The sequence below is a fragment of the Melanaphis sacchari genome, unplaced genomic scaffold, assembly GCF_002803265.2.
Source record: "Melanaphis sacchari strain LSU unplaced genomic scaffold, SCAv2.0 Contig79_pilon_pilon, whole genome shotgun sequence".
Lineage (NCBI taxonomy): Eukaryota > Metazoa > Arthropoda > Insecta > Hemiptera > Aphididae > Melanaphis > Melanaphis sacchari.
Window position 1 is genome coordinate 1201950 of NW_020271559.1, and position 25392 is coordinate 1227341.

General features: G+C 30.9%; 1 protein-coding gene across 3 annotated transcripts; it reads right to left on the minus strand.

Annotated features, from left to right (window-relative positions):
* LOC112601546 lies at positions 1-25392 on the minus strand. Of its 3 annotated transcripts, none has more exons than XM_025349233.1 (5): positions 24903-25392; positions 9163-9485; positions 4225-4398; positions 2313-2494; positions 1-288 (listed from the first exon to the last, which is right to left on the minus strand). In XM_025349233.1, exons 2-5 carry the CDS (start codon positions 9472-9474, stop codon positions 180-182), a joined length of 777 nt encoding a protein of 258 aa, XP_025205018.1. In that variant the 5' UTR covers positions 9475-9485; positions 24903-25392; the 3' UTR covers positions 1-179. The 3 variants fall into 3 exon arrangements, with proteins under 3 accessions (XP_025205018.1, XP_025205016.1, XP_025205019.1); XM_025349231.1 differs by having other exon boundaries at positions 2307-2494; XM_025349234.1 differs by lacking the exon at positions 9163-9485 and having other exon boundaries at positions 2307-2494.

The window sequence follows — 25392 nt, forward strand, 5'->3', positions numbered from 1 at the left end:
TGTATGTATGTGTGAATGTATATCATAAAATACACACATACGAGAATATATATAAATATATAACATAATATCGTATTTTCAGCGGTCTCTGCAATGTGTAGCACCTCGTAGGTATATATTATTACACAGATATAATATTATTATAATAGTAAACGGTGAGAGACGTCTTTATTATTAAACTATTGGCTTAAAGTCTGTTTGTCTACGTGGCTCAAACATGGTACCATGGTCAGACTTGACAGACTTTGGATGTTGTCCACTTGTGGGAACTCTGTTCTCGGCAAATACCTGAAAAAAGTACATTATTATAATATATGTTAATAAAGAACGTAAAGAAAAAAAATCGTATAGTTTGTAAATGATTATGTTTTATATGCATGTTGCACATGTAAGTGATGTACTAACTTGGTAGATATCAAAGAAGTTAAAAAGCAAATTTACGATATACTCGATATTCTAATAAAATTTAACAGATCTCGTGTTCAAATATTACCCTTTATTTAGGTACTCATTGACTATTTTAGTATATAAATCTTTAAAAACTGAAAATTTCAAAACTTGTTCAATACAATTTTAACAATATTATTATGAAGTTAAGTTTAAAAAACTACAGCAATTTTCCTAGATGTTTGCAGTACTTTTGAAAATAAAAACTTCTTTCAAAATGATTTAAAATTACCAGTTTTTTCTTAAAGATCTCAAATGTTGATAAAAGTTCTCTTCTAACCTATATAAAGTTTCTAATTGAAAAAACATGTTTTTTTTTTTTTTTGAAGTTTAAATTTAGAGTTTCAATGAAATGTATTCATCACACTATTTAGTATTTACAGTCAATGACAATATTGAAAACCATTTTAATAAATTATGTAATTTTGGGTTTTATCGTTTTAAATTCGAACATAATAGTTACATAATATACTAAATCTTAATAAATTATTCCTATTATAAACTTCTGAACGATATTCCTAATAACAATTATCAGACAATTTATCAACAATTTGATTTTATATTACCTAAAGTGAACTTCATAAAAGATTGCAAATGCCTATTTATATATAATACAGGTACAGATGTAAAAATTCAAATTATACAACTTAGGAACCGTATTATGGTAGTAGAGTCATTGGGAGGATATGTAACCAATTGAAAATGTCACGCACGAGTAAATTCTGAATAGAACGTTTCAAAAAAAAAAAAAAATTAACATATTTAAAGTGAATTTATTATGAAACGTGCAGTTCTTGTGTCGTATTTTATATTATTACGTTGATAGCGTAGTATAAAATGGCCCCGAAATAATATGAGTGCCTAAATAAATATATATAAATATATGTGTGCGTGTGTGTGTGTTTGTACTAGGTGCGGCGTTACTATTTTTCCACAACCAGTTTCGCTATTAAATTCTTCAGCATCTCGATATGGCGCGGTATCTGAAATCTTTCGGCTTCTCTTCAAACATAGTTCGTTTTTATTTTCTCCAAGACTCGATCCCGTGAGTAGATAGTTAAAAACTCATATATATATATAATACCTCACTTCACTCTACCACCAATACAAGCGCACACATACACACATAAATATACACACTATCGTATACGTATTTATGACTTTATTATACTACCGGAGCCAGATTATATTATAGTATACATGAGTACATGACGATGTCTTGTTCAACGCATTAGACGCTCACTTAAATTTTTGGTCTATTTCTATAGTCTTAATATAATAAAATATAGTAGATACTGCGATTTGTTAAGGTAACGTCAAAAAAACTGTTGGCGTTAGAGAAAAAAAATATCACTCTAATTTCTATATGTGAAATAAAAAAGATTATAGTAGAATTTAACGTCCATTCGTATATAGCTACGTATCTGCAGGGGCGTTTATAGGAATGGAGCATTGATCAACGGATGGCCACTACAATAAAAGCACATTGTCGTGTCATGACGATTATTTGAAATTCCAACAGTTAACATAGTTTTCCTCGAACTGCCTACCATGGTAAACGAAGTTTACAAATTGGTATACGATGGGTGATATATATATATATATATATCAGTTAGTTGGGAAATAGAAAATACGAGTTGAGTAAACTTGATATCATAATCTTATATTAAATTTTTTGTAAATAACTAAGGTTACTTTTCGTTACTATTTTCTGGATGGATGACTACCTAGGAATTTTAACAACATATACGCCAAATCCCACCTAACCAAAATAATGGAAATAAAAATAGTATCTAGCTAAAATCTCTCCTAACATAAAAATAAAATAACTAAGGGTTATGCGTATAATATATACGTACACATACCTCGAGGAGACGCTATTACATCTCGTAACCGAGTCCACTTCGGATGAGGATGTGGAAAGGGACGTGAAGCCGGACGCAGAACTGGACCTGTGAGGCTGTGACATTTTCCCACACTCCGCGGTTGACGTCCATATCGTCCGATTGGGCGGTCCTCTGATGCACTTCTGGTAGATCTCTCGTTCCTGCAAAAACACCATGATGGTTTATTAAATGACGTTAACAAAACGTAATATAATATAATACACATATTATACAATCACGTTTCGTACATTCAGTATCATGTTGGGTTGAGGATGGTAAGCTTAATCTTTTACTAACCCATAATTAAATGTGTTATAGACCGAATAAAAAGCCATCGTGAGCAATTTTATCGTGAGTTTTCACACTAGGTATGCCTAGTATAATATTATACTATTTATACATAGGTAATATTAATTGAATAATTGTATTAAGAAACATATTATAATCTTTTTTTTTATAGAATTTAATTCGTATTGACTTAGCAACCGTAGTAATCATAATTTTTAAAGTTATCATAATACCGCACGACTAACCAACCAAACAGTGATACACTATTTTGTTTGTATTCTTTATTTAAGAGAACCGCTCCTATACTAAACAGCATCAGTGATATTTATAACTGTATACGCCGACAAAGACGATTAACGACATTTATTATTATTAATTAAACGGATACCGCCGTACACATCAGATAAGTCGATGCTATTAATGTTGATAGTGCTATTGAAATAGACGACGTAGAACTTTTTCTTTTTTTTTTTTTTACATGCCACATAAGATAAATAGAAGAATTGTGTTGTTTTCGTTGTTTAAAAAGAAATAAAATATATTTTATTTTATGATCTCATATTAATTTTTTTTGTTATATCGTTGACTACAAGAATTTAGGCACACTATTTATTGGTATATACAGGGTAATTATGGATTCATTGAGTACTACTACTATACTTACTTGAGTAATACTAACCCATTATTTTTTTATTTTTAATAATGAATATTGCGATTATGATTTTTTTAGAACTTTTAAGTATACCATATTTGAAAATATTTAGGTAGATATATTATATAGTTTACAGGGTGTTCTGTGACGATACCAATTTCTTCTTTTTGAAATAAGAATCACCATATATTTATTAAATTGCTAACCGGATGACTTTTTTGAAAACATTTATGTATCTTAATCAAAAATCCAATGGGTAATATTTAAGCTCATTAATTTTAAGTACTAAAAACTATATATGTATAAATATATACATGATAATGAGTTTGGAAGATGTAGATGCTATAATGATTTATCCATCATTATTAAATAACTTTAAAAAAATATAACATATGATTTTTATATTTTATAAAATCATTTTCAAAAGCTAGTTAAATAATGACAACTCGTTAAAATTTTTATTTTGATACATTTTCAGAAGAAAAAAAAATACTATCTGATTAACACTTTAATTTAAAAAAGAAGTTCACATCACCACGGGTTGTAAAAATGTAAATGATTGAAAATAAATTGTAGTGCGTTCAACGTTTAAATAAATTCGTTATTAAAAGAATAACGAGGGTGAACAATGACCGTATTTGGTGAATCGTTCTGTACATGATAATATCAGACAGAGCGTATAATATAATTACATATGTCTAGAAAAACATTTCCGAGAACAAGGCGCGACGACGAGTTCATTGCTCGTGTAACGATATCGGGACCGTTGTTTTTATTTGTTCTAATACGATATTATGATATCGCGTGATTAGGTGACAATAATGGGTACACTAAACTATTTAAACTTACAAAGGTAAAGTACGTTTTTGTTATTATTTTTGAGCTAGCGTACTATCATAAAATATCGACAATTCGACGTAAACACTATAATAAATAGGTATATAAACGTACTTGTTCGGAATTCCGCAAATGCAACTTGGCCATGCTGCCGTACGGGTACTCCTCGCCGTCCGGCAAATGGATTCGCGGCGGCATGTCCAACTCCAGGTCCGTCCGGACCGAGTGCAACCGGACCTGCCGGTCGTGTTCTCGGGACAGCCCGTTATTGCTTCGCATCGTCAACATCTATGGTGGAAAAACGCGATAAGTGTTATGTCACGAAAACGCAGTATTAATTGCGTTACGATCGTCGTGTATAATAATATTATAACAGTGATTATTATGCGCGCGTTGCAACATGCGAAAACATGATATACTATATTATTATTATTATTATTATCGTTATTATATGAAAAGGAAAAAAAAATTAACGCGCGTGCAAATAATGATTAGTAATTATTACTGTTTAATGACACGCCGGCGGCCGAGCGTAAAATTATTATTTATAACTAGGTAATATTATTATAGACAATATTGTTGGACGGTGGTAAGGACACGACGACGGACATATTTATTGTTATAGTGTACTTAACGATATTATGACTTATTACGTCGCGCTATAAACGTCTAAGGTCCGCGTGCGATATTGTCGTTGTCTGAGCACTACCTACGACGCGGAGGCAGGTCGTCGTTTTTCACGTCGAACGAGACCCGGCGCACACACGCGTCACAAATGCACGATCGCGTCGTCACTGCCGACCGCCAACATTTCAAACCACACTTTTTTCTCCGATACGTGCGTGCGACTACTGTTATTATCATTATATTATATTACAGTACGTACGTACAATAATAACACGACAATATTATAATAATAATAATAATAATAATAATAATAATGAAATATTTTGTATTGTACAACGCGTGTGCACCGACAACGGCGAAACGTACACGCCCGAGTAAAAACCGTTACTCAAAGGTCCCTCCGCGATAAATATATATTTATATATATATATATATATTATATACACATGTATACATATAAAAATATATCGTCCTTTCCCTTTCGGTGGTGGGAAAACTCGGCGGCGGCCCCGCGAGATGCGACTTGTCCTGCGCCGAGGGAGAGGAGTGCCCCTGGCAGCAGACAATGAAAAGGGGGCACACACGCACGCGCGCGAGTTTATATGCGTGCGTGCGTGCGTATGATTGTGTGTGTGTGTGTGTCCGTGTGTATTCACTATAATCTCCCTTTCACACGACCGTTTATTTTACTCTTTTTTCTTCCCTCTTATTTCGATCCCTCTGTCACTCTCTTCCCTATTTTTTTTTTTTTTTTTTTTTTTTTTTATTCTCCCCGTCAGTCAAAATCCGTCATATTTCAGTAATTTCTGTGTAAACGGATTCGTCGTCGGCAGTCCGCATTCGTATCACGATAATATAATATCACGAACATCATGCGTGCGCGCGTACGCACGATTAAGCCGTGCACGGAATTATTATCGTCTTATCGTCGCGTTCTGTTCCGCTCAACCTGGCCATGTGCCGCGGAAAAATGTCCGAGACAGACTGGACAACGATTATGTTAAGTCGCCGTATAAATAGGTACGTGTACACCGTACGCAGTGATCGTTTAACGTTTCAAAGGGTCGGCGTATATGTTGTCTACAGATAAGATTAAAATAAAAGGAATACGAACTACTAAGCTCGATTTAAAAAAAAAAAAAGATTGTTTTAAACAAAGAAGAAGCAAACTATCGAAAACAGAAAACGTTTAGACAGTATATTATTATAGTTAAATAATTACTTTAAAAAAGCTATCAATAAAATACTATGATACTAAGTAATAAGTAGTAACATATAACAACAGAGATATAGATGTACTCTATAATATAGAGATACCTCTATATTTTAACTTCAATGAAATTTTGTGCATATTAAAAGTATAGCAAAATAAAACACTCGATTAGAAATCGAACGTAATCAAACAATGAACAAACACTATAAAATTTAATTTTTAAATAATAATATACTCTTGCACAATGCACATCATCTTATCGTTTAAAAATGAATTTAACAATAAAACCTTGTAATCTCTTTAAATATTTGTATAAGTTATAAGCAGTATACGCTTATAAAGTAGTATAACTTATTATAGTAATAAAAACTAGTAACATATTCATTGAATTGTCTGCTTATTTTATCTTAAGTTTACTATTTTATTATGAAGTGAAAATATTATTATTAAAACAGGAATCTAGGTCTTTTTTAAAAATATTATTTTATTAACTTTTAACTATACGTCTAACAATACAATATATATATAACACACTGACAACGATCTCGAAAAATCTATTGATATTTCTTTCGAAAACTTTGTTGCATACATTTCACAACTAGATCGATTTTTATGATATATATTTAAAATTAAAGTTGAATGTAGATTTTTAAGTAGGTACCTAATGTCTATGCTCTATTTTATATGCATGCTACCGTGAAACATGCACATTTTATTTAAATATATTTTTAAGAGATGAGTGAACTGACAATTTGTTCACAATACTACATTGTAGTACCTATTATATACATTAATTAAAATTATACAAATATATATAGGTACATGACGTTTTAATGTCTTACGCTTACCTACTATAGATTAAAATGTTGCAAAAAATATTATTTTGAAGGTAAAACAACTACCAAAAAATGCTTGTATAAAATATAAGTATATTCAATTCTTTTTTCACATTTGGATTGTGTACGATAAATCTTAAAAATGAATCAGATCAAAGCTAATAGTTGTCGAGTGCTTTTAAGTTATAAGATTGCAGAAATGGAGTTTACAATAAACAAGTATTTTAGCTACGTTTTTTAAATCTTTAAAGAATATATAAATGCACTTATTATTCGGTATTACTACAATCATTTTACATAATGTTGGTCTCAGATATTTAATAGTATAAAAATCGATTTTCAAATAAATAATAAAATCATTTAAATGGCATATATTAATTCTTAAACGTTAAATAATACATGTTAGATTATAATATATTAGGCACACACAATCGTATGTATTTATAACTACAATAGATTTCCTAGTATTAGTATGCAACGAAGTTCTTGCAATTATAGTTGTGTAGCTTTTATCAGAAATCTGCAGCTATAAAAAAAAAATATAGGAATTAATGAAATTATTTTAATAATAGTTTATAGGTAATATAATTTTATACTAGAATTTCATTTAAATTAACATAATTTAATTTTATTATTAATCACATAGGTTGATTAGTGACTAACAATTTGAACAGTTCCAGTGTATTTTAATAGTTTGTTTTCCACTACTGACAAATAAAAGCATTTTGTAATTATATAATATACGTCGGTTTATTCACGAAGATATCTATGAAAGCGCTAGTAAACAAATCATCATTTGCTTTGACAAAATAATAAAATCAATATTTAATGTATACATAATACACATTTCGTTCGCCGCCGTAGAGTATAAAGGTGTAAATTTAAAATTATAAAAAAGTTATTGATTGTCAAAAAAAACTCGTTTTATGAATACACATATGGAACTCGTTTTGTGACAGACAAATACACGTATAAACATATATTTGTATACTTAATAAAATGTATTAAACGCAAGTCGTATACAGAAAAAACTAGTCAAAGTTGATTGAGTGTTTAAATGGTAGTTTTTATTTCTCCGATACTGCAATGTAGTTTTTAAATAAAAGTTACACGATGCATCGAACATCGAAAAAAGAATAAACTATACGATCGAGACGAAACTCGCGAAGTTAAAATAAGTTCATGCGAGGTTTTTTTTTTTCTTCTCAAACGTTAGATAGCATATTTTTTTTTGTTCTTCGCTATATCACACATTATAACAGCTGTTTTAGACACGCGCACGTTAGCAACGACGGTATACCGTTCTTTCGCAAACATACTCGTGCATTACGCCTAATTGTTTAAAACGTGCGCGTGATAGACTTTCTATAGCCGCAGTCGATTAACACCGCCAGCTATCTGAGATGATTAGAATTTCGTCGTCTCCCGTAAATCGTTCTATGTGTTTGTTATTCTCAAGCCCAACTGCAGCTACTAAATAGTAAATACTATCTACGATGTCCGCGTGCAACCGGAAACGCCGGGGAGACGAGCGCGTGTACATTCCGGCACGTTACGATATTCCTCTCGCGATAGTATATATAACGCGCCGAATATTATAACACATAATACTCGTACACCACTATCGGACCGTCGGGGTGCGGAGAGTGTACGGGAAGGGATGGTCTAGTCGTGTAGGGGGAGTTTCTTTGCGGTATAGCGGAGAAAGCGTCTGTGACTAGTTTTCGTCGTCGTCGTCATAGACGTACAATAGGAGAACGCGGCGGCACGCGTGTGAATCTGGGACGACCCATTTTAAACTTGGCACCATCGCAAACGTCGCGCGCGCGGCCCTTCGCCACGCCACACACACACACACACACACACGCGCGCGCGCGCGCGGGCGTACACGTACACGCACACACGTACAGCATATTAACATGATATAACATTATTCACATATACAATTGCTTCATGCATACATCTATATAAATATAAGTGTAAATATATATATATATATATATGTATTGAATACACGCGGTCTAACGGTCTATGCTATTATATTATACACGAGCACTAGCCATATGACCCTATCATAATCAATACATTTGAATTCAACCGCTCGGGCGCGCTACGTTGCCAACACGACTGCGGTGAATAAATGAGCGGCGTCGTGTGGTGGCAGCAGCAAACGGTACGCCGCCGCCGACACCGTGTGCCGTCGCCCGCCGTCTAGGATGCCTACGACCACGACAACAACAGCAGCAATATAACAACAACAACAACAACAACAACAGCAGCAGCAGCAAAAAAAACAAAAAAAAAAAAAGCCGAACTGTGACTAGACGAGCGAGCGAGCGAGCAGGTCATTGGGGGTGGTTGAGAGGGTGCACTTACGGCGGTTCGCGAGGACGTGCTGCTACTACTGTTACAACAGCTGCTGCCGCCGCTACGACGTGCACCGTTCGTAGTCGAGAGCGGTGGTGGCGATGCGATGATAGCCGTCGTCGTTGCCGTCGTCGTCGTCGTCGTCGGTTTTTTCTTCTTGGTCAGCGGTGGCGGCGGCGCGGTAAGCCTGCGGTGCGGCGGCCCGGGCGCTGCCGACAGACAGGGCACGGACGCGTTGTATTGTTGATTGTAGTGATGCAGCACGCAAGTGAGCAGCCCGACAGTACCCAACACGACCACCGTCACCACCATCAGTACCATCACCGTTCCAACTGTGAACAATACACCAATATAACGGATGCATCGGACATAAGTGACCGCGGATGTGGAGAACGGGATTGCGAGTGCGTGTGATGAAATGGAAGGGTGATGTGACGGAGAGGAGCTATTTCGCGAGACAGCCGCGGAGACGAGACGAGACAATCGTTAAAATAATATTATCATCGCCGTATCGTTATATAATATTGTTTTTGTCGCATGTCGAATAATAATATTACAATCCATTGAAAAATAAACAAAAACAAAATATTGCATGTATCTAACAATAATAATAATAATACCGGAAAACAAAATAAAATTGTATGTATAAGTAAAGTTTAGGAAGACGTATTGACGGTATATACCTAGTCCTTCGATGTGCTGTTTACGATCGAAATTTAAAAATGAAATGTATAACGACCAGACTGCAAGAGAATCAAAACGTTAATACGGAAAAAAAACAGGAAAATCTAACCGTTAAACACATTTTTAATATAATTTAATCATAATTAAATATTATCAATAAACAAAAAACGTACTTCTAACGTTAAAATAGTTATTGGATAATATTGCTATTCGAAATATTTTAAATATTGAATGCACAAAACATATATTGGTTTATTTCTGTAACTCAAATAATTATCATATTTACGTTCATTTTCATTGATACGGAACTGGGGTTGTGGGGTTTGATCGTTCAATATATATAAGTTATTATATCAATAATTATTGAAATAACCTAATAACCTGGCCAACAAATTATATAAGTTTCTCAGTTCTTACATCGCAGTGCGATTATTTATGCCATGAATTACAAAATAATAAAAAAAAAATGTTAATAAGTATAATGTACTTATAACGCTAAATTGAGAACAAAAAAATTAAAATCACGTTTAAAAACATAATAACGTTGAATGGAAAAAAATCAAATAACATAAATATATATATATATTATTTTTTTTAAAGTTAAGTCCTGATAATGACTATAATGTGTGCATAATGAAATAATAACTGCTTGATGTAAATTAAAAGAAATTTATATTCATAAAAAAATGATTTTGTTTGTTATTGTCAGTTTTTTGTACTAATAACATAAACTTTTGAAAAAATAAACAAAAGTTAATAATATCAAAAAAATAATAATTTAAAGTAAAAATGACTGTAAACAACGATTAAATAATAAAAACATAATGTAATAATAAGTTTATATAGTAAAGTTCGGTTACTATTTTATTTATGCTTTAGTTTTTTGTGTCAGAACTTTTATTTAATTATTTTTTTAAGCATTCGTATCGTGAGTATAATATGTCCAATGGTCGTGCTGAGGTAGTTCTCGGATATTACAATTATCATTGAGGGAGTGTTTACTACTATTAAGGCATGAGTGGCGCACAATTGTTACGGACGTCTAGTGTTCGCTGAGTCTATTTGTTAAATACTCATCAACCATTATTAAATAATAATAAGAATTATAAAGTAATAGTAATAGTAAAGTTAAACAAAATCGTTTCCGTGTACACACTACAGGCGATTCACAGGCACGTTTTATTCAAAAATTGTGATTTCTATACCTCGTTAACTTACTGTTACAACATATTATTATAGTAGTTTTATAGATAGAGAATATTGTATATTCGATTATGTTTAATATTAATAGACGCTGCAGACGCGTCGGGAAAAAATCAAATTATTACGCGTATGTACACAATTATACACGTAACACAATGAAACCGCATTATAATATTTACCACCTACGCATTATGCATACATATCGGCATATGCGGCAAACAGTGATCGGAGGACAATGGAAATGCGGATAAAGAAACTATATTAGGACTTGTACTATAATAGGACAGTATAGGCGTATAATAGTTACTTGCAGTTACGGCGTCTAAGAGTAGGTGGACGAAATAGAAAAATAAAATACAATTCTAAGCAAATGATTATCGCTCGTAGGTGCATACTTCGATAGTTTAATGTTGTCAATGTGCAATAACAATATATACAATTTGATGAAAAAACTTAAAAGAGTTAAGCTATACGCCTATATTATCCCGTCGTTATAATATATCTGTATTGTATATCAAACCATATTAAATTAATTTCTGTATTTTGGGCCGCAGCCCGTTTTGAAATAAATAATAAAAATAATATTAAACCTGGGACGACGTAGTGTGTAAGCGTGTGTATAATATTGTATGATAAAATATTCACAAAAATTCGTCGGCATAATATGTTATTGTTATTGTTTATTTACACGGGTTGTACGGTGGCTGTCTGGAACCAATCCGTCCTTGAGATTTTTCTATCCAACTCGAAATAATAATATTCAAATATATAGAGAGAAAGAGACTATACAAACACGTAGCTATAATATATAATATGCATAATGTATATCGATATTATAGCTTACATAATGTTTATGTACGATACGAATAGGACATCGCAGATTGAAGGTGTCTGCAGTTTGCACGTGCGAGCTAAAAATAATACGCAGTCAACTCTCGGGGTGATTGAAATCTAGATAAGTCGACAGAATTCCCGACATCACATGAACAAAATACCTTAACACACAGTCATGTGACATGATCAATATCTAATGCTTACTAAAACGTAATTATACGTAAAATACATTAACACATATCAATTATATACTGAAAATGTTTAAGTGAATCACACTGATAATCCTAGAAAAAACCCTAGTAACACTAAACAAATGAATATTAAAGTCTACATAATGTAAAATTTAATCGATATTCACCTGTGTACTGCTAAGTGTGTGGGGGGCTTTATATCGAACGTATTTATGATAAACAGGATATAACTTTTTACATCAATCTATGATATTGATCTGACGACGAGCAATACGTAGATGACAACATTTCGATCTGTCATTAAAATTGTTCATAGTTTTTTTTTTTTCTAAGATATTATTGTTTATTTGTCTAGATGTTTTTTAAAGATATTTCGTGATCACGTGGCGGTCAAAAATCTCTACAAACCTACGAACAAGAGATCACCGTATTGACAATGACTATCGTTAAGTTATTTGATGTGATGTTTTATTGAAATGGCCTATATAAATATTCTTTTTATAAATATCGGTACTATATCATATTTCTAGTTTATTCGATTTCATTTACCCGTTATTTTTTTCAACTTCCTATAGTTAAGTATTGTACTTTTAATGTAATACATTGAAATCGGTCACAGACCGAACATGTATTACATAATAAGGTATACATCATGTTTATTATTTTATTGAAATTTCTGTCAATGGCCATTATATTTTGAAAACTAAAGTACAATATACTTTATTCAACATTGTAGTAATTGATAACGGTGATCTGCATTGATCAACAAAATTTTTGTTTTCCTACCGTTATTCCAAACATAAATATAATTTCAGTGAATGTCGAATAACACAATATGTCATGTATAAATGTATAACATATTATATTATTATACTGTCATAACACCAAAATGCTGTAGTATAATAAATGCTGCAGTCATGTACTCTATCGACTATATAAATTATATATACATTATAGGCATAGATATATTATCACCGTCCTTTATGGGTCATTCGTCTGTATAATAACAATATAACAAATCAATAATACACTTTGTCCCCGCATGTACTGCAGCTGTATACGAGGTGTCTGTTATAATATAATTTTATATAAGTACTTATAGGCATACGTGCGACAGGAACCGTGAACACACGACCGGTACCGTTCAATAGCGTATTATTTTGTATCGTATACACTGCAAAATAATTATCCAATGTACAACATCCATAAACTATGTCAATTTTGGTGATATATATACATAAACTTTTGTAATTCGAAGTATCAATAATAATACATAAATAAAATTTCAGTGATTTCTAAAGTATAGCGTAGACGTGTATAGTATGTATATATGTACAAGTATAATAAATATATAATTATATAGAATACTAGAAAACTACAGCAATAAGTTTCAGAAGTGGTGAGAAATAATAATATCGTTGGCTTTCAAATAAAAAGCACCAAATACACTTTATTTTCAAAATTTAAGTCGTAATTATATTATTTATAGGTACCTCTATACAATTTACTTTATATTTAAAATAACATAGTTTTTGTTACTTGACATCGATTTAACAAAAATGTTAAGATATTAAAAATCAAATTAGTTTATGAGAAAGCAGCAATAAAAAAAAAATTGTGTTCTTATTCTCCTGTGAGGTAAAGAAAAAATGACTAGGTGCCTTTTAATAAGAAACGCTCGTGCATGACACACATACTATAATATAATATGCGCCCAAACACGATAGGCCGAAATCCCGGCACGTGGTCCTCGTCTTTAATATATTATAATGAAATCTGCCGCGAGCTATTGTTTCTTGTCGTGGCAAACCGCATATCGATAACAATATATTATTATTAATTTGTTTTTTGCTGGTCTAGTCTAATCTTGTCTTATTAAGTACTTATAATAATTATATACCACCTATTCTTGTACACAATTGAGGCAATATCTATCTTATGCATAACATATTTTACTATTTCGTCATCACGTGTGTATATTGTATACAAAACAGAATTAATCCATCTTTATTTCGTCGAATCAATAAAACGATAAAACATTATTCTGATTATTAGTTAATAATTGTTATGTATTTATGCGGTGTGAGTGAAAAAGAGAGAGAATTGGAAAACAATGGAGTGTATATAATTTTAAAGTACATAAAAGTAAAGTTTTTATTTCCATTTGTGTATTGACGAAAAAAAGAAAAGCACGACAAACGACTATCACGACGAACTGTTGAAGAATAGTTTTTTAAAGTACATCAATGCGTGAGTGTTCAACTGTACTGCAGACCATAATGTATAATGTATATATAGTCGATTTTGTAATTCTTTTTTTCGGGAAAAAATGGATGTGAAAATCTAATTTGTATGTTACTCCGTAATTCTTCTTTTCTATTTAATACAAAAGGAATTCGAGAAAACTCCATTAGACGCGATGAACACGACACATATGTATACGGTGTGTCAAAGAAAAAAAATAATATGATCTCGGAAATAAAATAAAATTTTAAAAAAGATTCAAATCTCTGGTTTCGTTTGTGACATATAAAATCATACACCTACACACTTACGTATTCTTATAATCATAAGACTATCCGTTAAACCGCAGAAAATAAGATATTGTAGAAACCAGATTATTTTCCGTGAATAGATTTAGGCATAAAAATTTAACCAAAAAGTTTGTTGTTTATCTATAAACACAACTACTTGTAATATTATATCATAATATAAACAATTATTAAAATGGTTTATCTGTTCACTAACATATTCTACTGTTATTAAAAACATTAAATTTCAATGTCAATTTATACACTACCATTATTATTATAATTATTAGGAAATATACAGCTTTTAGAAAACTTTTTAACAAATAATAATAAAATTAATTTTCAACAACCTGTCGAGGCTATTTCATTAAATAGATTTTTGAGCTAAACATTAACCATACCTATTTTAATTTTTAACATATATTACTTTAAAAACTTATCTATACTTTTTAATTCTGGTCTTTCGGTCAAAACATTACAATACAAGTGCATCACCTTGAAACTTTATTGAAACTATGAAAAGTGTAATCATATTAAAATATTGAAATATAACATCTATCCGTCATCAATTCTTTATGTTATGAATAAGGTTTATTTCTTACTATGTTTGTCATCGTGAATATCTAGACTCTCCTATTTATACACTACCTTCTATCGATGGCTATAATTTAAAATTAAGGTATACATCTTCATAAATATTTAATGGAAATTAATAATTCCCATTTCAAAATATTTATATAAATTAAAACTAAAACTATAAACTAGAGTAAACTTTAAACGATTTCAGATTTTTAATACGAAATCAAAAACTTAATTATTTTTATTCAAGTTTTGATTAACTATAAAGGAAATAAAAAGATTTTTTAAATACATTTAGAATCTTAAAAAAATTAAAAATAAATAATGTAAAGTACGAGTAAATAATATGACACATATTATATTATATGACATAAGACGTGATAAAAACTATATTTATACTACCTAGTTAATACAGGTATGTTAGGCATATATATATAGTATTTAAAATTATACATGAGCACAAATCATCAATGTGTTTAAAAAAAGAAAAATAGTTTCTTGCTTTAAAAACAATAATTATTAATAAATTTATTATTTTTAGATATATTATCATTATTCAACTTGACCAAATATGTAATGAATTTTTAAGCTCTTATTGCAACAGTCCTAAAACTAGCTACTCGTATGTTAGATTATTAGATATAAATAATTATAATACTATAGTTTGATAATTAAATTAAAATACTAAAACTAAGAAATCTACATATTTACTTGTTATTGGTATCAAGTACCTACTACAATTGTATTTTTAATACACAAATGAATACAAATTTGTATATATTTTATTTTTTGTACTTGTGTGACATGTATTTACGTAAATTATATTTTATACATAATTTAATTTTTAAATAAAAATTTGAATTTTATTGCATACGATTAGTAAAATCTTATCCTAAAATAATATTTCTTGGCAAATGCAAAGATGTTTATATTTTATAGTATATACTTATTATTTTTATGTCATTAATTTTTGAGTGAATATAATAATATATTATATAATGAATAATTGTTCTATAATACCACAATTAATGTCAAATTCTATTTTTTTTAAATACTTATTATTGCGTGCTTTATTTATAGTAGGTAATGACTTTTAAACTAAAAGTCATACATATTAATTCTGTATGGACTTTTGAGTTTAAGTGATATGATTACTATAATAATTATTTACCGTAATATAGTAGTAAATACAAATATAATATATGCACATACAGCAATACAAATAAATAATATTACCACTGTAAAATGAAATGTAAATAACAGATAAATAATCAGTTTGAAACAACGAGCGCATTACGTCATACTATGTAGTCGAGGGGAGCACTTTTTGGCATTATCTGCGTGGATATAATAAATCACGGGCGTCGAAATATGTTGGCGCTCGAGACGTGTCATCAATTGGTATACGCCGGCCTTAAGTCACATTTTGTTAAGATAGTTTTGGAATATGTAAAATACTTTCTTGTTTCTCACCACGTTTATTTACAATATCTACACTCTAATTAGTATTTAAATACATTGGAGAACTGCATAATATTATATCTATAGACTTTGTGTAGAACGTCATTGCACTACTGCAGTACTGCAGCAGATGACTATTTTCACTTATCTCTGGTAAACAATGTATTGTAAAAAGGACGGCGCAGCTATATGACAGAAATTTTTATAACATTAGAAAGATAGTTTTATAAGAACAATGAAACAATAAACAACTAAATAATCAAGTGGTGTAAGTTGCTAAGGGTACGTGAATATGACTACTATACTTATAGTTGTATTATCAAATAATAGTTAATAAAAGTGATAGAGAACAATAAAGATACACACATATTACATATATATATATATTAAGCAAATTTTATGATATCGATGTCGATGTGTAAATATATTAGAAATTATATAATTTATTTATTTACATTTTTACAGCAAATTATATAACAATTTAAATATGAGTCACTAAATATTATTTTCATTATTTAATATTTTACTAACATACATGTAACTATATCAATAAAAAAAAAATCATACTACATAATTAATAGATAGGTATACCATACTTTCAGACACGTTCGAGTGAAATTTCACTCAAGAATTTATACATTTATATAATGATAATGACAATATTATGACAAGAAAAAGCTTGATAGATGTTCATAAATAATATATGTCATTGTTGAGCTTAAATTATAGATTTATCTGAAATTAAGATTATTTTTATTAAAATAAAAACTCCGTGACGTGAAATTTCAGATAAAGACTGTAATTTCTTTTAAACTTCTTGACTCAATAAAATATACAAATATACTTAACTAAACCAAATGGGTAAAATAGTATGCTATGATTCAATATTATAAACATACACAACCAATATATTATATTACACAACAATTACATGTAAATTTCGCATTTATGAAAATCTACTATCAAAGCCAAACACGTGTAGTTGATAATATACCTTATACAGTAATTACTCGATAATTCAAAATTCAGGGGATCAAGTTAAAAATTCGATTTATAGAGGTTTTTGATTAACCGAGTGTTCGAATAATCGAGGAAAACTATTAATTCGACTTAAAGTGAGATGAAAAAAATGTACATATTACATTTATTTTGACATATATATTTATTATACATACATATTATTATATTTTACAATTATTAATTGACATTTATTTATTATTTTATTATATTTTATTTATTAAAGAAGTCTGTAATTTTTTTTGTGATAAATTGCTGGCCATAATTTGGTTTATAGCGTTGTCTAAGTTACTGATAGCATTGACAATTATATCGCATCTTTTTTCGTTCATTTCAGATTACTCAAAAAATTAACGTAATCCTGACAAAAATTTAGATTAGGTAGGTAAGGTAAGATAACGTCCATCAACTACGATAATATTAAACCACCGACGTTATTAGTTTTATTATGAGTACGTCAAATAGATTGTACGTAATCTTCATATGTATGTATATTGTATTTACATATGAACTTACATATAATCGCGTTTAAGGAAATTCGAATTATAGAAATTTATGAAATAAAAATTCGAATTTTAAAGTGTGTCCCGCTGACAGACATTTCAAATTATCGAAGGAACCAGAATACATGTATTTTCTTCTAATAATAGAGTTTTTCACAGAGGACTTAGCGTTTAGTTCGATTTATGGAGTTTTTCGAATTATCGAGGTTCAAATTAACGAGTGATGACTGTATATTTATAATTAACGCTCTATAATAATACATTTTAAACGTTAAAATGGTTCGTTAAAGGTAATATAAAATTATGCGTAAAAAAAACAAATAAAAAAACACAACATTTAAAATTAATAACTCTGTTTTAATTTTTTTTTTTTTTTTTTGAATTTAAAATAAAAAAATCAAATTCTGAAAATATTTTATCATTGGCGTAATACCGAAAGCAGTTTACAGAAGACAGATGGTAGATCTATAAAAAAAACAACTTCAAAGAGCATGTTTCGAAATAAATCCCAAATTAACTGAACAAACGCAATATTAGAAAAAAAATAGAGAGCATATTAAGGACCAAAGTGCAGGAAATAATTAATTGATAAATTATTATAATCAAATAAAATGGTCTAATTTAGTTTAACGTCATTCCATAAACAAAGTTATATAATTTATTTAAAATTTTAAAACATTTATTCAATTGTGGTGCTTGTATCGAATATCATATTTTTCTTCTTTAATTTTGAAGTTTTATTCTGTTTCATAATTATAAGTATACCTGTGTCTTTTAATAATAAAATAGTATTTATTTTTAAAAAGTATTAAAATGGACCATTCCAAATTTTCAATTTGCTAAATAAATTTTGATAAAAATTGGAATAGCAAAAAATGTTGAACTACCCACACGGAAATCATCAAATGTGCGATGCATACATATTAATAGATCTACCTATAGTATATTTTAATACATGACTTATATATTAATCTATTGACATATTTTTAATATGTACGATATGAATACTATGGTATATTACAGTTCTATCTGAAGTATGAGTAGGAACATTTTTCCAACATTTTAATACACCCAGAAAAATATATAAATGCATAAAAATAAATTACATGAAAATAGGATTACACAATAATGTAGGTGTATACATATATAATTAAAAGCTGCGTGTTATACAAAAATTTAATTTGCAACTATGATATTGTGCAATATTTTTTTACATACTTTATAATATACACCTGCAGTTGCACACGCGTACATAATACATAATACGTATCATACATCGTTTAACCAGTGATTTTTAATTAAAATTCACAATGGAATTCGATTATACCCCGTTTAAATAATTTTATTACTCTTATTGTTGTGAATTTTTGTTGACAGAACAATAAATACCTATGATGATTAATAAATAAATAGTAATTTTTTTTTTTCATATTATTGCAAAATCGCTTTTTTATAAACAATTGTTTTTAATATGTATATTTATATATATATATTAATATTACACTGTATATTATATATATATATATAATAATCATATTATTATAAAACATGCTAAGTATTATGTTTCATTAATTTAGTAATAGTGCATCATTTCTGCAACATATAAAAAAAATCTACAGTAAAGCAATAACAACATATTGGTGCGCGTTAAATTTACTATACAATTTTATAAAATGCACAATCAGTAAATATATGTGAATTACGGATTTATTAATACTGTGACCTATATTTTCATCGTCGGCACTACTATACCCTAAATATACACAAAATTATAGTAATAAAATCTTCATTAACTGTTTTTTTACCACACGGTAAATAATTATTACATTATTTTTCACTATGAAACCCCTTATAATTGTAGTTTGTAAGTATATAAAACAATAAATTGCTTATTATCGTGATTATTAATTTCAAAGTCAACTTGAAAGTGCCAACAAATTCAAAGTATCATTTAGCAGAAGCATATTAATAAAAAACATAACATTTTCTGACAAAAAACTTCTATCCCTTATAATATTAAATTACTTATATACAAAATTAAAATAATAAAATGTCGTTTACCTACAAAATCATTCCTTTATGATAGGATAACAATAAATTACATAACAAAGTAAAAAAAATGCAAATAAATAAGATAACTATAAGCTCAGCTCCGCAGTTCTGGGTGCACTTGCGATGTATTGTCTTGAGCCAAAATTTCATATAATAGAAAATATATTAATTTAATAAACTTAAGAATATTTCTGAAAAGCAACACAGCGCACTTCTATTAGTTTTAAAAGTTGAAATCTTAAAATAATTAATATCATTATTTTATACAACACTAAAATATTTATTTTTAATTATAACCAAAATCATGTCATGTATTTAAAATTTAAGTTTAATCTGGCAACTCTTCAGAATTGTTTTTTTTCTAAAACTGAATTCTTAGAACTTTTTAACTAACATAATTATATAAGTTTATTTCGTTTTTTCATTGGGAAAACAGACAATTTTATAATTAAATCAGTCATTCAAACAAAGAAAATTTAATTTTGTAAATTTTGAAGTAAACATTGTATTATTATCTCAAACAAACTTATATTTACCTTCAGGTATTAACTTAAACAATAAATTTATATAGGTATTATTGTTAAGATATACATTTGTAAGTGACCGTATATTCTATTTTAAGTTTTTCTAATCTTAATATTATTATTGTTTTATTTAAAGTTAAAAACGTCTTTAAATTATATTATATTATGAAAATTAAAATGATAAGAAATTCCATGTACACCTGTAGATAGGGTACTTAAACGTTCCGGTTGAAAAACACGAAAGGATTTTTAATCAGACTTATACTTCTAGACATGCCTTTTGTAACTAAAGTGTTTCGATAATATTTTCAAAACAATTATATTAAGAATGTGATTTTTAAGATGGAAATAAACGATTTTACGTCATTCAAACGACTTGGTTTCACAAATCTAGAACCCAGTCATAACATTGGTCGAGGTTTTATTTTGCGGTTTTTAACTCTGTTCGCGGAGTGTAAACAGCGGAAATTTCATTGGTTAGAGTTATGCTTACGGATTCTCAAGAACCAGACGTCTGGCGCGAATAAAACACTCATACTACAAACACACACACATTATATTAAATATTGTTATATGAAGTGTATACATATCTACAGTTGTTGAGTGTTGTTGTCTGGGGACGAACTTTATATTATTATATTACATGTTGACAGATTTCGTAAAGCCGTCTTAAAGTTATTTTTTTTTTTTAAAATAATTATTGCGTATCTTGGTAAAATACTCGTATAATATAATTACTAATACCTAATATTTTAAATCCTTTTCCGTCTATAAAATTATAAGTGCGCATAAAGAAAAAAAAACTGTAGACGCCTCACATAATACCTATTATTGTACCTTTGTATAATATTGTAGCTATGAACACGCTTACCTTATAACGTTTTTAAAGATCGATTGATAAAAACTTCGTCAAATGCCGGTGTTAATTCGATCGATTTACTCGTGAATAATACGTGATCTTGATTCTCGAACAACGATTTTCGTCCATGACCTGTCATCGACGACGATATTACAGTAACTGTCGTTTTAAAAAACGTTCCTCTGCCCCCCCTCCACCATACGCGACCAACACGTTGATGAGTGGCACTAAATATACAGTATACGTACTAATTAATGTATTTATACATATTCTATTAACAACGTATTATTTTGTTAGAGTTTAGACTACACATCATCGACGAAAATATAATAATAATGATAATAATAATATACGAATATCACAAGATGTATAAACATAATGTCATAATGGTATCGTATGTCTGTCGCGTCTCGTAAACAATATAATAATTATTATTTTTATGTTTATGTGCGTTGTATTTGAAAAACAACAACCGATTATTATCATTTTTATCTGTACAATACATATTTTATTGTCTTTATGCGTAGCTTTTATAAACAACGTTCTCTATTCGTCTAGTCAAAATAATAATTACCTACGGATTTATTTTTTTATTAATATAATAATATTATATAGGTACGTAATATATGCACCTAATTGTAACATCCGCAAACAATAAAATAAAGTGCAAAGTCGCGTTGAGACTTTTTTTCAGGCACGCTTAAAAGTCGTTCGAGCGTGTATTTTCACTACGTTGCGTTTTCGTTGTAATAATAATAATAATATATTAATACAAAGTATACACAGCACTACAGCAGCAGAGGTGGTTAGGGTTAACGGGAATGCCGTATTTTTACAATAATTTACATGTTAACATTACCACGCAGACTAAATAATAACATTAATAATGGATACAGCAATTGTATGCGTGTGTGTGGTACCTACCTACCTATCACAATTTAATCGCCGTAATAATGTACTCGGGTTTCGGATTATAGTCATGTAATTATAAAAATACATTACCTATACAACAACAATAGCAGTGTGTAAATGAAATTACGCAGAACGGAATAATAATTGTTGTGTAAAACAAATAACTTGGAATGTATTATTTATTTTTCACATTTATTACATCCAATTAATAATATTGTATCTGATTGGTTTTCCTGTTATTTTCGTACTTAACAGAGTCGATGGCCGTAACAGTTAGGTACCTACCTATCAAACGCAATTAACATTGTAATTTACATTTTATGGTAACACACATATTGGCATATTATATCAACGGTAGCAAATTTAATGTCTATATTGAATCGTCAGTATGGCACTCATTTATGTTACAGTGTACTTCATAAATTTAAATATTTATCGACGAATCGTGTTTAAATTAAACTGATTGCATCAGTTGCAAAATAAAAATTGATAATGGAAAATGTCAAATTTACGATACGGCGGTAGTATTCATAATGTAACAACGTTTGAAGGGTATGAAAAAGAAAAAAACAATGGCAGGAATCAATAAAGTTCAGTGGTTTTACAATATTCGATATATAAATTGTATAGTTATTATTTTCAAAATCATCGTTATTCGGATAACGAAATATTTTAGACACAGCATAATAAATAACAAAAACAAAACATGCGGGGCGGAAAAACTTCCTCAAAGTTTAAACATCATTCATACCTAGTCCGGAAGACTTAAAAATAACCTTATACACGAATAAACATGCCGATTTCCGGACGTGCGTTGGTTAAAAAAAGTAAATAAATAGTCCCTTTAATATAACAATACGCACACTATAATAATAGAGATTATTATTCTAATATACGCTGCAACGGTAAAATAATAAAGGTAGGTACGTCGTCAGAGATTCTGTTCACAAGAAATACGTACGTATAGTAGTCGGACGTGTCAGCTAATTTCGTAAATGAAAACTGAAACTTACAAGCAAAACGACAGTCGACGAATTAACGATAACTGCAGTTAAAGGTAAAACAGCTCGTAACACATTATCGTATTATGGCACATTCGTTCGCCCCGTCTTCCGTTTATACTCGGTGCTGTCTCAAGTCCGGCATAAGTGCACGTGTCTCGACGACCGTTACGGACTCGGTAAAAAAATTTTCCGCCCGCAACCACCAATAGTCAACTCTGAAGACGGAGACAAAAAACTACCCCCGCTTGCACACTGACCGCCGGGGGGGGGGGACGAATCAAAGTGTAACGGGTCGGGTAAATATTATAATGTGATACGATTTCTGGTAAATTATTACGTACAATAATTATTATTATCGTTATAACGCATCGACATCGATGCCGTTGAATAATAAAGACGATAACGACGACGACGACGACGATGATGATGATGGTGATATAATGACGGTGATGATGATGATGATGATGATGATAACAGTATTATAATATTATAATATAGTAAACGGAAATATCAGCCGTACACGAATCGTACCTAATAAAAACGGCGCGCGTACAGTGTACATAAAAAAAAAATAAAATACGTCTGATACCAGCCGCCGCCGCAGACACGGACCGGAGGGGTGCCGCCGCCGCCGGGTGGGCTGGACAAGGTTACCAGAACATGAACGCCGCGAGGCCTAGACGTCTAGACGGTCCTACGTGTCGGTGGCGGAGTACCGGGACGGGTGTGATGGAGGGGGGGGGAGAGATTTGCGGCGGGGAGACACCGGCCGGCCGGTCGGTCGGCCGAACGGCAGCTGTGCGACGGAGTGGGGAGAGGAAGCGGCACGGCGGTAGCCGTGTGGTAGAAAGGACGCGGCGGCGGCGGCGGCAGCGTGTGCGTTCGTACTGCGTGTGTCTGTGACCCGCGTACGCGTATTTGTACGTTTGCGCGCGCGCGAGTCGGTCGCCCGTCCACCCGACGACCACCGGGACGCGGCGACGATTATTACAAGCCACGACGGCTGCCTAGAGCCTACATGATAATAGTAAATACATCACATAGTATTATCATCATTGTAGCATGAACCGCAGCAGACTCGTTACCGCCGCATCCGGCAAAAATAAAAAAATAAAAAAAGTTAAAAAATTAATAACGAACAGTAGTAATAATAATAATAATAATAATAATAATGATAATATTATTATTATTATTAAAACAATTACGAAGGAAAAAAAAAATAAAAAAATCCTTTCAAACGCCGTTACCCTCACACACCCCAATGGCATCCCTCGCCGCCCGGACCGCGAAGACGACGAAATATTATGTTTTCCGTTTTCTTGTCGGCGATGGATTATTATAGTGAAAAGACACGATCATCTCGCGCCTCGGGCGATCGATCGCGTACACACTTACCATGTTTGTAGAGCGACCGGTCTGCCCTGTGGATTGTGCGCGGAATGACGAAGGCGACGGTGGTTGTGGCGATGATGCACGCCGAACGTATTGCGTGGTAGAGTGCAGTTGCAGCCGGTGTTAACTGTACTTGATGGGCACGATGACGGTTGTACGGCGACGGCGGTGGCAGTGTAGACGGATCATTGATAATTTTTCCGGTCTTTTCGACGTTCAGGAAATTAAAGGCGATCGTTGTCGCGACCGGCTTTGAAAATGATAACGGCGAAATCAAATCGTTGCTGTGCGCGCGAACGTCTTCGGCGATCTATAAGGCCGGACGACGGATATTTATTACGATTAATTTTGTCGGGACGGCTGCGCGGACGTACACGTACTGTTGCGGCGGCGGTGCGTCGGCGACTAATCGTGAAACGTGAGGACGGCGGGACGACTAAAAAAAGAAACGGGCGTGTGTAACGACGTTCCCGCTGCTGGTAACTAGTGAGCA